We start from the raw sequence: 11,146 nt of genomic DNA, 5'->3' as shown, positions 1-11,146 counted from the left end.
TGCCCCTCAGCCCCCCCCCAAATTCCCATTTCCCAAATTCCTCCTCAGCCCCCCCAAAATTGCCAATTCCCACATTCCTCCTCAGCCCTTTCCCCCCAAATCTGCCTCTCAATCCCCCCAAATTCCCAATTCCCAGACTCCTCCCCAATGCCCTCCCAGCCCCTCATACACAGCCTTCAATGCACTCTACCAAAATTTCCAATTCCCAAATTCCCCCTCACCCCCCCCAAAATTGCCAATTCCCAGATTGCTCCTCATCCCTTTCCCCCCCAAATCTGCCCCTCAGTCCCCCCTAAAATTGCCAATTTCCAAGAGCCCCCTCATCCCCTCCCAAATTTCCCAGTTCCCCCCAAAGAGCAGTGAACCCCCAAGCCCTGGAGGCTCCCAGCGTTTTCACCCCCAAATCTGCCCCTCCAGAGACCCCCAAATCCCGGCCCCCAGCCCTCCCCAAACAGCAGCCACCCCAATTCCCACCCCCTGGAGCTCCCCAGGCCTTTCACCCCCAAATTTCCTCCTAACCCCCTCCCAAATTACCCCCAGAACCCCAATTCCCACCCCCGGAGCCCCCCCAGCCCTGCTCCTCTGCAGGGATGTTCCTCTAAGGATGTCCCTGAAGGCCACCAAGGCCACCAGCCCTGTCACCAAGCTGTCACAGGATGACCCCCGGGAGCCCTTCCTTCCTCTCGAGGAAATTCCAGGCTCCAGAGCGGGGGGGTCCCCTCAGTGCCCACCCCCATCCTGCACCCCAAACCCCTCCCTGGAGCCGGCACACCCCCGCAGCGTGTGGAAAGACAATTAATCCCTAATTAATTTCACTTGTCCTGCCAAGAATTGATCGTTTCCTGCCCGAGAAACTGCGGCGGCTTTCCCGGCAGCGCCATTCCCTGTTTTTCCGCCGGGTGCCAGGGCGGGAGAGGGCAGGGCGGCTCGGGGGCACCTCTGGGGGCACCCCTTATCTCCTGCCCGCACTCCTCGGCTCCCTTTGGAGCGGGAGGAGCGGAGCCGAGGCGGGGAGAGCCGAGAAGTCACCCCCAAAACACCTCCTGGCACGTGGGTGCCCTGTCCGAGTGGCCACCCCTGAGTGACCACCCCGGTGCCACCCCCGGCACCCAGCGGAGCCCCCAGACTCGTGGGAAAGCCATCATGGGCAACTGTGTCCCCGTGGTGAGTGACCCCCACCCCCAAAATTCCTGTCCCTGGGGGTGTCACATCCCCGCGGAGGGGAGGGCTGGGGGCACGGGGGGTTTGGGGGGTGCTCGGTGTGAGGAGGAGTGTGGGGGTCCCCTAGTTCTGGGCAGGATCACGGGAATCTCCAGTGGGGTTTAGGGGAGTTGAGTGGGGTTTAGGGGGTCCCTGGGGACTCTAAGAGGGGTCACAGGGAGTTCCCAATTCTGAGCAGGATCATGGGGGTCCCCAATAGGATTTAGGGGAGTGGGGTTTAGGGGATCCCTGGTGCTGAGCAGGACCACGGGAATCCCCAGTGCCCAGTGGGATTTAGGGGATTTTTGGAGTTTAGGAGTCCCCAGCACTGAGCAGAGCCCTGAGGGTCCCCAGTTCTGAGCAGGACCATGGGAATCTCCAGTGGGATTTAGGGGAGTTAGTGGGGTTTAGGGGATCCTTGGGGACCCTAAGAGGGGTCACAGGGAGTCCCCAGCACTGAGCAGAGCCCTGAGGGTCCCCAGTTCTGAGCAGGACCATGGGGATCCCTGGTGCTGAGCAGGATCACGGGGAATCTCCAGGGCCCAGAGGGGTTTAGGGGATTTTGGGGGTTTAGAGGATTTGGGGGGTTTAGGAGCCCCCAGTTCTGAGCAGAACCACGGGGGTCCGTGTCCCCACAGGATCTGTGCCCACCCTCCGGGCTCTGCATCCTCCCCGCGTCCCTCCTGTGAGACAACGGTCCCATCCCGGCCCCACCCCGCGCCCGGCTGTCCCCAGCCGTGTCCCCGTGTGTCCCTCCCTGATAACCCGCCCTGCCCTGCCCGCCATCCCCACACCGGGGGCAGCCCACGGCCGGGACCCGGGCCATGTGGCACCTGCCCGACGCCCGCCCCCCTCACCCGCAGACCCCCGGCATCCTGGAGACCCCGGACTCCCTGGACCTGGGTGAAATCACGGGCAACCTCTCCTCCTTCTACGACGACGACACTTACATCAACGACACCCTCCTGGACTACGACGCCACACCCTGCCACAACCGCTTCTGTCCCCTCTTCCAGCGCGTGGCCCCCCCTTTCCTGGCCGCCACCTGCGCCGCGGCCGCGCTGGCCACCGGCGCTTTGCTGGTGGCCCTGGCCAAGCGTCCCCAAGCGTGGCGGTGGCCGCAGAGCCGAGCGCTGGTGGCACAGCTGGCGCTGGGCACGGCGCTGTTCGCGGCGCTGCTGCCGGCGCTGGCCGCGGGCGCGGCGCGGGGTTGGCACCTGGGCACGGGGCTGTGTCGCCTCACGCACCTCCTGTGGCACTGGAGCGTCTTCGCCCAGGCGCTGCTGGTGGCCAGCGGCTCCTGCGGCACCGCCTGGGCTCGCTGGGACCCCCGGAGCCGCCGCTTGGCCGTGGCGCTGTGGGCAGCGGCGCTGCTCTTGGCCACTCCGGCCGCTCTGGTCAGCGGCGTGGCGGCGGGCACCGCCTGCGTCCGGCGCAGCGTGGGCATCCTGGCACCGGCTTACCTGCTGCACCTGGCCCTGTGTCTGTGCCTGCTGCTGCTGCTGCCCGCGGGGCTGCTGGTGGCCGCGCTGTGCCCCAGGGCGAGCGGAGCCGGGCTCGCCTGGCTCTTCCTGGGGCTCTGGGGGCCCTACGGAGCGGGGCTGGCCGGGGAGTTCGTGCTGCAGGCCGGGCTGCTGGAGCCCACCTGCGGCTCCTTCGAGCACTTCGACATCGCGCTGGGGCTGAGCGAGGGGCTGGGGGTGCTGCACTGCGGCCTCGGGCCCCTGGCGCTGCTGCTCGCCCGGAGCTGCCGCCGCGATGCCGGTGCTGCCGGGGGCTGCTGAGCTCCGGGGGCTGCGGAGAGCCGGGACCGCCAAACTCCGGGAATGCCGGGTTCCGGGACCGCCAAACTCCGGGACTGCTGAGCTCCGGGACTGCCAAACTCCGGGAATGCCGGGTTCCGGGGCTGCCAAACTCCGGGAATGCCGAGCTCCGGGACTGCTGAGCTCCGGGGCTGCCAAACTCCGGTAGCGCCGGGCTCCGGAACTGCCAAACTCTAGGAATGCCGGGCTCTGGGACTGCAGAGCTCCGGGACTGCCGAGCTCCGGGGGCTGCACCGCAGAGCCAAACGGACCCCCGGCACTGAGCCCCGGCCCCCTGGCGCCAGACTTGGACCCCTGGCACAGATTTGGCACCCTGTGGACCCTCGGCACTGAGCCCCGGCCCCCTGGCACTAGATTTGGACCCCCGGCACAGATTTGGCACCCTAGATCCTGGGTACCAACCTTGGCCACTCAGCACTGACCCCTGGCCACCTGGCACAAGCCTTGGCACCCTGGCACTGCCCCCCGGCCCCACCGTGCCCCCCCAGTCCCACACCCAACACTCCCCCAGGACCCCCCCGTTCTGTGCCCTCTGTCCCTTCCCTTGGGGTCTCAGCCTCCTTTTTGGGGCCAGACCCCCCCACTGCCCAGCACAGACAGCCCTGGGGTGCCTCAGGCTGCTCGGGGGCGTCACCCCAGACCCCTGGGGGATCCCCGAGGCTCAGCCCGCCCCCGCTGAAGGGGGGGATTTCAAAAGTGATGGGATTTTTTCCATCTCTCCTGACAAGCCAAGAGGACCCAGTGGGAATTAAACACAAATAAACACAACTGCCAGAGGCACTCGTCCGGTCCAGTTAATGCACTGGATGGGACTGGGCGGTGATGGGGGGGATGGGAAACGGGGGGGGTGTGCTCCTCGTGCCTCCAAATTGGCAGGAAAAGCTCCTAAGGAAGCTGTGGAGCCTGCCAGGGGGGAGCGGGGGCATTTATACCCAGAGCCCACGAGGGCCGGGCGCGTGCAGTCACGGGTGTGACACGGGCACTGGAGTGGGGACAATGGGGCTGCTCTGCCCGAGCCAAGCCCTGGAGGAGCTGGGGGATTGATCAGTGGGGAATGAGCCCACATTGTCCCCAAAATTTGGGATCCATCAAACCCCTGCAGGGACTCAACACCCCCAGCCCGGCACCATCATTTGGGGCAGGCAAAACCTTCCCCCTTCCCATCTGCCTGTCCCCTTGGGTCACCATGGTCACCCCAGGACACTCGGCCACCTGGTGTCCATGGTTCCATCTCAGTCCCCTCGGGCAGGACAGGCAGAGCAGAGCCTGGGATGTGCCCCCCGAGCTGCGGCTCAGGGCAGGGGGCACAAGGGAACCTTTCCCTGCACCCCTCGGATGATCCCAAATCGAACCACGTCCCTGCAATGGGGGTTTGCCCAGAGCAGGCACACCTGGGGAAGGAGTGCTCATGGCTGGGATGTCCCTGTCACCCGGGTGGGCACATAGCTGGGATGTCCCTGTCCCCCGGGAGAAGGGGACACACCCAGGGCACAGCTCCAAGGGCAGCCCCGTGCAGGCGGGTGACCCCAGGTCTTGTGGCACGGCCGCGTGATGGCATGAAATCACCCACCCTGGGCATGAAATCGCCCCTCCCGGGCACGCCAGGCTGCTGAGGATGGGACTGGGGACATCCCCCCGGCAGTCCCCTCCCCTCCTCGGGCACATAAACCCGGCGGCAGCGCCGCGCCCGCCCGGCTCCAGCACCGACCATGGGCCACCTGCAGCTCTGGCTGCTCGTCCTGGCCGGGCTCGCGGGGATCGCGGCTCAGGAAGGTAGGGGGGACACCGGGGTGGGGGGACAGAAGGGGCAGGGTCCCAGGGGGGACACCCAGCAGCTCTCAGATCACTCTCAGCCAGCGGAGCTGGAGGATGCTGGAGCAGGGGACAGCCAGAGAGGGCTGTGGGACACGCCAGGCTCCCAGCAGGTCCCCTCTGTCGTCCCCAGACCTGTACCGAAAGGTGTTCGTGTTCCGGAAGGATCCCAGCGACGCCTTCGTGGTGCTGCAGGCGCAGCTGGAGCAGCCCCTGCGCAACTTCACCGTGTGCCTGCGCTCCTACACCGACCTCACCCGGCCACACAGCCTCTTCTCCTACGCCACCAAGGCCCAGGACAACGAGATCCTCCTCTTCAAACCCAAACCCGAGGAGTACCGCTTCTACGTGGGCGGAAAGTTTGTCACCTTCCGCGTCCCCGAGGGCCGCAGGGACTGGGAGCACGTGTGCGCCAGCTGGGAATCCGCCAGCGGCATCGCCGAGTTCTGGCTCAACGGCAAGCCCTGGCCGAGGAAGGGGCTGCAGAGGGGCTACACGGTGGGCGCCACGGCTGCCATCCTGCTGGGGCAGGAGCAGGACAGCTTTGGAGGTGGCTTTGACCTCTACAACTCCTTCTCGGGGGAGCTGAGCGACGTCTACCTGTGGGACACGGGGCTGTCGCCGGAGAAGATGCGCGCGGCCTTCCTGTCGCTGCGCCTGCCGCCCGCGCTGCTGGCCTGGAACAGCCTCAGCTACGAGGTCAAGGGAGACGTGCTGGTGAAAGCCCGGCTCCGGGAGGTGCTGGGGGCCTGAGGGCTGTGGGGCAGGGGTGGCCTCGGTCCCCGCTGTCCCCTCCTCACCCCTGTCACTCACACCCATCTCCCCGTCACCGCTTCACCTCTACAACCCACCGCGAGGAAGGTTCCCCAGCTGGGGACAGGGTCCCCCGGAGTGCCACCAACACCTGGGGTACCCAGTCCCCTCCCCACGCCCCCCGAGCTGCCCCACGGCCGTCCCTGCACAGGCAGGACACGGATCCAGCGGCTCGGCGCTGCCCAGCCCCATGTGGAGTCAGGAACGGGAAGGCTCCTCCCTTGGGGACAGGGGGACTGTCCCCAAAGCCAGTCCCCCCCACGCTCACACGCCATTTCCCAACAGCCCTGGGGCTTGGGGACAAAGATCAGTGTCACCACGAAAGTCACTGTCACTCTTGGGTGTCCTCGGAGCAGCTCTGGGTGGCTCCGAGGTCCCTCCTTTCCCACGGTGGTGACAGTGGCTGGGTTGGACGGTGCCATGGGGCCGCTGTGGCTCTGCCTCCTCATCCTCACTGCGTTCCTTAGCCCCACAGCCCTGCGAGGTGGTGGCAGGGGGACACCGGGACCCCCTGGGGGGCATGGGGACATGCAGGGGGGGTTATGGGGACAGTGGGGCACCCTGAGTGCTCCAAAAGCGTGAGGGGTGGGGGCAAAGGGGGTACGGGGGAACCCACAAGGGGCACCCCGAGCTCTGCAAGGGGGGGCCGTGCAGGGCACAGGGGTCTTGGCAAGGCTGGCAGGAGGGGACACGATGGCAAAGGGGCACCCTGAGGACCGAAATGGGGGACAGCAGGGACTCGACACTCAACACCCTGTGCCATAGCTGGCGGTGACCCCGGGGGCTGACGCTGGATGTCACCTCGGCGATGGCAGGAGCAGCCACCTGTGTGTCACCTCTCCCTGACCTGGGCAGCTCGGTGTTCCCCCAAGAGTCCGAATGTGCCCACGTGCAGGTGACAGCCAAGCTGAAAAAGCCCCTGGCCAACTTTGCCTTGTGCCTCAAGTCCTACACCCACCTCACCCGGCCCTCCAGCCTCTTCTCCTACGCCACCGAAACGCAGAGCAACGAGATCCTCCTCTTCAAGCCCAAACCTGGCCAGTACGACTTCAACGTGGGCAACCAGTTCTTGTCCTTCACGGTGCCTGAAGTTCTCGGGGAGGTCGAGCACGTCTGTGTCAGCTGGGAATCCTCCACGGGCATCGTCAGCTTCTGGCTCAACGGGAAGCGCTGGCCCAGGAAGGGGCTGCAGAAGGGCTACACGGTGGGAGGGCCGGCATCCATCGTGCTGGGGCAGGAGCAGGACAGCTTCGGGGGTGGTTTCGATGCCAAGCAGTCCTTCCTGGGGGAGATTTCATCCGTGTACATGTGGGACACGGGGATCTCCACCTTGGAGGCGGTGTGGGCCATGTATGACACACCTGGTGAAACCCCCGTCTTTGGCTGGAAGAATTTCCCCTGCAAGATCGTGGGCGAGGTGCACCTGAATCCCTGAGGTTGTGGGGGGTGCCCCCCGTCCCTGCAGTGTAACCCCCTCCCCCAAAGCCACCCAACACTGCATAAATGGAGAAATGTGGTTTTAGGGTTCTGGTGGTCTTTAGGGGTGTGGGAATTGTGATGGATCCAGGCTCAGAAGCTCCCTAGGGTGAGGAGGGAATAGGGGAAAGAATGCCCAGGCCAGAGCCTTGCTCTGGTTTGGAGACATGGGGCTGAGCTGGGGACAGTCCTGGGGGGGTTTGTGCACCCCTGGCAGCCCCCAGGCATGGTGGGGCTGGGGTTGGGGCAGAACTCAGGGGGCCAGGACTGTTGGGGGGCAGCCCTGGGACAACCCAGTGTCCCCAAGCTTGGGCAGGTTCAGTCCCATGTCCCAGAGCCCTGGGGGTGCAGTTCTGGAGCCCTTGGGGGGGTTCAGGCCAGGGGTGCAGCTCTGTATCCTGGGGGTTCAGCCCTACAGCCCCGTGTCCCACACAGATCCGGAGGGTCCAGCCCTGGAGTCCCGAGGTGTTCAGTCCCAGAGCCCCGGGTGGCAATCCCGTATCCCGGGGGCCTCAGTCCCGGAGCCCCGGGGGGCTCAGCTCCCTGTCGCGGGGGATTCAGCCCCCCATTCCTGCAGACCCCTGCCCCGGGGGGTTCCAGCTCGCTGTCCCGGAGGTTCAGCCCCGTGTCCCACAGCCAAGCAGCCGCGGGTCCCTCCCTTGTCCCCCCGACACCGACCCGACCTCCGCCGTGTCCCCTTTGTCCCCTGTGTCACCCCCGCGCCGCCTCCGACTCTCGCTGTGGCCTCTCCCGGCCCCGCTCCGGTTCCGCTCCCCCTCAGCTCCGGCCCGGCTTCGCCTCACTCCGCCTCAGCCCGGGCCCCGTTCCGGCCCAGCTCCGCCTCAGCTCGGGCGCAACTCCGGCCCCGCTCCTCCTCAGCTCCGGCCACACTCCGCCTCAGCCCGGGCCCGGCTTCGCCTCAGCTCCGGCCCCGCACCCCCTCAGCTCCGGCCACACTCCGCCTCAGCCCGGGCCCGGCTTCGCCTCAGCTCCGGCTCAGCTCCGGCCCCGCTCCCCCTCAGCTCCGGCTCAGCTCTCCCTCCGCCCGGGCCCGGCTCCGCCTCAGCTCCGGCCCCGCTCCGCCTCAGCTCCGCCTCAGCTCGGGCCCCGCTCCGCCTCAGCTCCGCCTCAGCTCCGGCCCCGCTCCGCCTCAGCCCGGGCCCGGCCCGTTCTCGCTCCGCCCCGCGCGGCCTCCCCGGTACGGCGGGGCCGGGGGACACCGGGGCGGAGGGGACGGAGCGAGGCCGGGGTCCAGCGGGGGGCCCCGAGCTGGGCCCGGGGCGCTGAACGGGAGTCCCGGGGGGCTGATGAGGTGGGGGGGTCTGAATTGGGGCACCCGGTTCAGCTCTGCTGGGTGTGAGGGTCCTGACGTGAGGAGCGTCAATTGAGGGGTCTGAATTTGGGGTTTGGGGTGCAGGGGAGTTTGGGGTACCCTGGTCTTGTTCTCCAGGGTGTGGTTTTGGGGGTCCTGGGGGTCCTGACATGGGGGGGTCTCAGTTGAGGGGACTGAATTTGGGGTTTATTTGGGAGTCCTGGCCAAGGGGTGCAGGGAAGTTTGGGGTACCCTGGCCTCAATCTCCAGGGTGTGGTTTTGGGGGTCCTGACATTGGGGATCTGAATTTGGGAGTCTGGGGGTCTTGACCTGGGGGTCCTGGGTATCTGGCCAGGTTCTCCAGGGGGTTGGTTTTGGGGGGGCAGGGGTCCTCATGGGCAGAGTCTGAGCTGGGGGTCTGGGGGCTTTATTTAGGGGTCCCAAGGGTTCTGGCCAGGGGGTTTTGGGGGTGGTCCTGGGGCTTTTGGAGGTGTGGAGGGATCTCCAGGGGGATGGTGTTGGGGGTCTGAGCTGGGGGTCCCAGGGTCCTGAATGGGGGCTTGGCCATATTCTCCCGGGGTTGGAATTGGGGGGCATTAATTTGGGGTCTCAGGGGTCCTGACCAGGGGCCCTGGGGAGGTGGTAATGGGGTCTGGGGTCCTGAGATGGGGGTCCCAGGGAGTCTGATGTTGTGGGTCATGAGGGCCTGTCAGGAGGTCCAGGGGACTGAACTGGGGGTCCCAGGGGGCCTGGCCGTGTTTTGGGGCACAGAGGGTTGTATTGGGGTCCTGGAGATCCTGGAGGCTTGGCCACGTTTACTGGGGAGGGGGTGTTGGGGATCCTGGGGGTCTTTGGGGACCTGATTTGGGGGCCTGGCCATGTTTACTGGGGAGGGGGTACTGGTGGCCCTGGGGGTCTCTGAGGACCTGATTTGGGGGCCTGGCTATGTTTACTGGGGAAGGGGTGTTGGGGGTCCTGGGGGTCTTTGGGGACCTGATTTGGGGGCCTGGCCACGCTCTCCTGGGGGTGATATTGGGGATCCTGGAGGTGCTGACCTCGGGGGGGGGGGGATCCCAGGGGATCTTTCCTGGGGTCCCAGCATCCAAAATGGGGGTCCTGACCTGGGGGATCCGAGGGGATCCTCCCCGGGTGTCCCCAGAGCCGCAGTGTCCCCTGTCCCCACAGGCAATGGGTTCATTGGAGCCCCCCAATTTCTCGTGGGTGGTCGAGGGGCGGCTGGCGGGGCTGGCGATGCCGCGGGAACCGGGGCACTACCGGTACCTGCGGGAGCGCGGCGTGCGGCACCTGGTGTCCCTGAGCGAGCGGGCCCCGCCCCACCACGGCTGCTGTCCCCAAATCCAGCTGCACCGGCTGCGCGTGGCCGACTTCACCCCGCCGAGCCCCGAGCAGATCCAGAGCTTCCTGCGGATCGTGCAGGAGGCCAATGGCCGCGGGGAGGTATGGCCGGGGACATCTGGGGGAGGGGACAGCGAGGGGGACAGCTGGGGGTGGTACCTGGGGGACAACTGTGGGGGGCAGCTGGGGGAGGCTGGAGGTGGTGACACCAGGGGGATACCTGGGGGAAGACACCAGGGGAGGGGACACTGGGGAAGACATCTGGGGGAACACTTAGGGGACACCTTGAAGGGGTGGCATCTCAGGGTGGGGAACACGTCGAGGGCTGGGGGGAGACCTCAGCGGGGTGACAGCTTAGGGGGAAGGGACACCTTGAGGAGGGACATTTGGAAGGATGGCACCTTGGTGGTGGGGGACACTTTGGAGTGGGTGACGTCTTGACACCGCGGTGGGGGACACCTTGGGGGTGGGGGGAGGTGACATCTCAGGGGAATGGCACCTTAGTGGGGGATGGACACCACTTGAGGAATGACACCTTGGGAAGGTGACACCTTGGGAGATGGACACCACTTGAGGAATGACACCTTGGGAGGGTGACGCCTGCAGGGGAACATCCACCTTGTGGTAGGGCTGTGACACCTGGTGGCTGTGACATCTCAGGGAGTTGTCACTTCAAGAAGGGACACCTGGCAAGATGAGGGGAGGGGGTGACAGGAGGTGACACCAGGCAGAAATCCCATGAAGGCAGCGCCAAAGCGGGCATCGCCTGTCACTCAGAGGGGCACGTGGGTGTCCAGCAGTGCCACCCAGCCGCCGTGTCCCCGTGTCCAGGCCGTGGCAGTGCACTGCATGCTGGGCCACGGCCGGACTGGCACGCTGCTGGCCTGTTACCTGTGCAAGGAGCAGCACCTGGCAGGTGACGACGCCATCCGTGAGATCCGGCGCCTCCGGCCCGGCTCCATCGAGACTGCAGAGCAGGAGCAGGCCGTGCTCCGCTTCTGCCAGTGCCTGGGGTAGGTGCCACCCTCCCCAGGCTGTCACCACGGGGGTTCCCTCCCCCAGTTGTGGCTCCCAGATGTCCCCAGTCCTTGCTCACTGGTGGCATTTTCCCCTCCACAGCACTGGTGAGGAGAGCTGAGCACATGGATGGCATCCATGGAACTGGGCACCCCGAAGTGCCAGGCGTGCCCAGCCCCATCTGCCCCCTCCTGCATTAAAGGACTGGCCTGTGGCTTCTCTCCAGGTCTGGTTTTGGGGTACACACTGGGGGGATGCCTGGTCATGGCTCTGCTGGGCGCCCCCAGACCCGGCTTAGTTGGCAGCTGCATCCTGGGATTTGGGGTCCTGGCTCTGG

At 66.4% G+C, this 11,146-nt stretch overlaps 4 protein-coding genes across 9 annotated transcripts in view; all 4 read left to right on the top strand.

The window, feature by feature from the left end:
- Nucleotides 1–6,087, top strand: part of LOC121336416 (cell adhesion molecule 3-like) — a 34,060-nt gene extending 27,973 nt beyond the window's left edge. The window contains exons 1-2 of one of the 2 annotated variants that reach the window (XM_041405544.1): nt 3,346–4,796; nt 4,969–5,599. In XM_041405544.1, coding sequence (XP_041261478.1) covers nt 4,733–4,796; nt 4,969–5,588 — 684 coding nt within the window. In that variant the 5' untranslated portion in view covers nt 3,346–4,732 and the 3' untranslated portion in view covers nt 5,589–5,599. Of the gene's footprint in view, nt 1–3,345; nt 4,797–4,968 lie in introns of those variants that run through there. The other variant, XM_041405545.1, reaches the window with a different exon arrangement.
- On the top strand, nt 605–3,341 carry LOC121336417 (atypical chemokine receptor 1-like). Its single transcript, XM_041405546.1, has 2 exons — nt 605–1,164; nt 2,064–3,341. The coding sequence occupies exons 1-2, from the start codon at nt 1,144–1,146 to the stop codon at nt 2,982–2,984; spliced, it is 942 nt and encodes a 313-aa protein (XP_041261480.1). The 5' UTR covers nt 605–1,143; the 3' UTR covers nt 2,985–3,341.
- A 347-nt stretch (nt 6,088–6,434) lies between the features above and the next one.
- On the top strand, nt 6,435–8,023 carry LOC121336418 (mucosal pentraxin-like). The gene has a single exon (XM_041405547.1). It carries the CDS (start codon nt 6,457–6,459, stop codon nt 7,081–7,083), a length of 627 nt encoding a protein of 208 aa, XP_041261481.1. The 5' UTR covers nt 6,435–6,456; the 3' UTR covers nt 7,084–8,023.
- Nucleotides 8,024–8,237: 214 nt separating this feature from the next.
- DUSP23 (dual specificity phosphatase 23) lies at nt 8,238–11,023 on the top strand. 5 transcript variants are annotated; one of them, XM_041405552.1, is made up of 4 exons: nt 8,238–8,322; nt 9,622–9,894; nt 10,570–10,805; nt 10,912–11,023. In XM_041405552.1, the coding sequence occupies exons 2-4, from the start codon at nt 9,625–9,627 to the stop codon at nt 10,928–10,930; spliced, it is 525 nt and encodes a 174-aa protein (XP_041261486.1). In that variant the 5' UTR covers nt 8,238–8,322; nt 9,622–9,624; the 3' UTR covers nt 10,931–11,023. The 5 variants fall into 5 exon arrangements, with proteins under 5 accessions (XP_041261486.1, XP_041261488.1, XP_041261487.1 ...); XM_041405554.1 differs by lacking the exon at nt 8,238–8,322 and adding an exon at nt 8,382–8,436 and having other exon boundaries at nt 10,693–10,805; XM_041405553.1 differs by lacking the exon at nt 8,238–8,322 and adding an exon at nt 8,382–8,436 and having other exon boundaries at nt 10,624–10,805.
- The last annotated feature ends 123 nt before the right edge of the window (nt 11,024–11,146 follow it).

This window comes from Onychostruthus taczanowskii, unplaced genomic scaffold, assembly GCF_017590055.1.
Source record: "Onychostruthus taczanowskii isolate IOZ18803 unplaced genomic scaffold, ASM1759005v1 scaffold233, whole genome shotgun sequence".
In the NCBI taxonomy this organism is placed as follows: domain Eukaryota; kingdom Metazoa; phylum Chordata; class Aves; order Passeriformes; family Passeridae; genus Onychostruthus; species Onychostruthus taczanowskii.
Note: the sequence above shows the minus strand (reverse complement) of the source record. Positions and strands in the feature narration are given on the sequence as shown.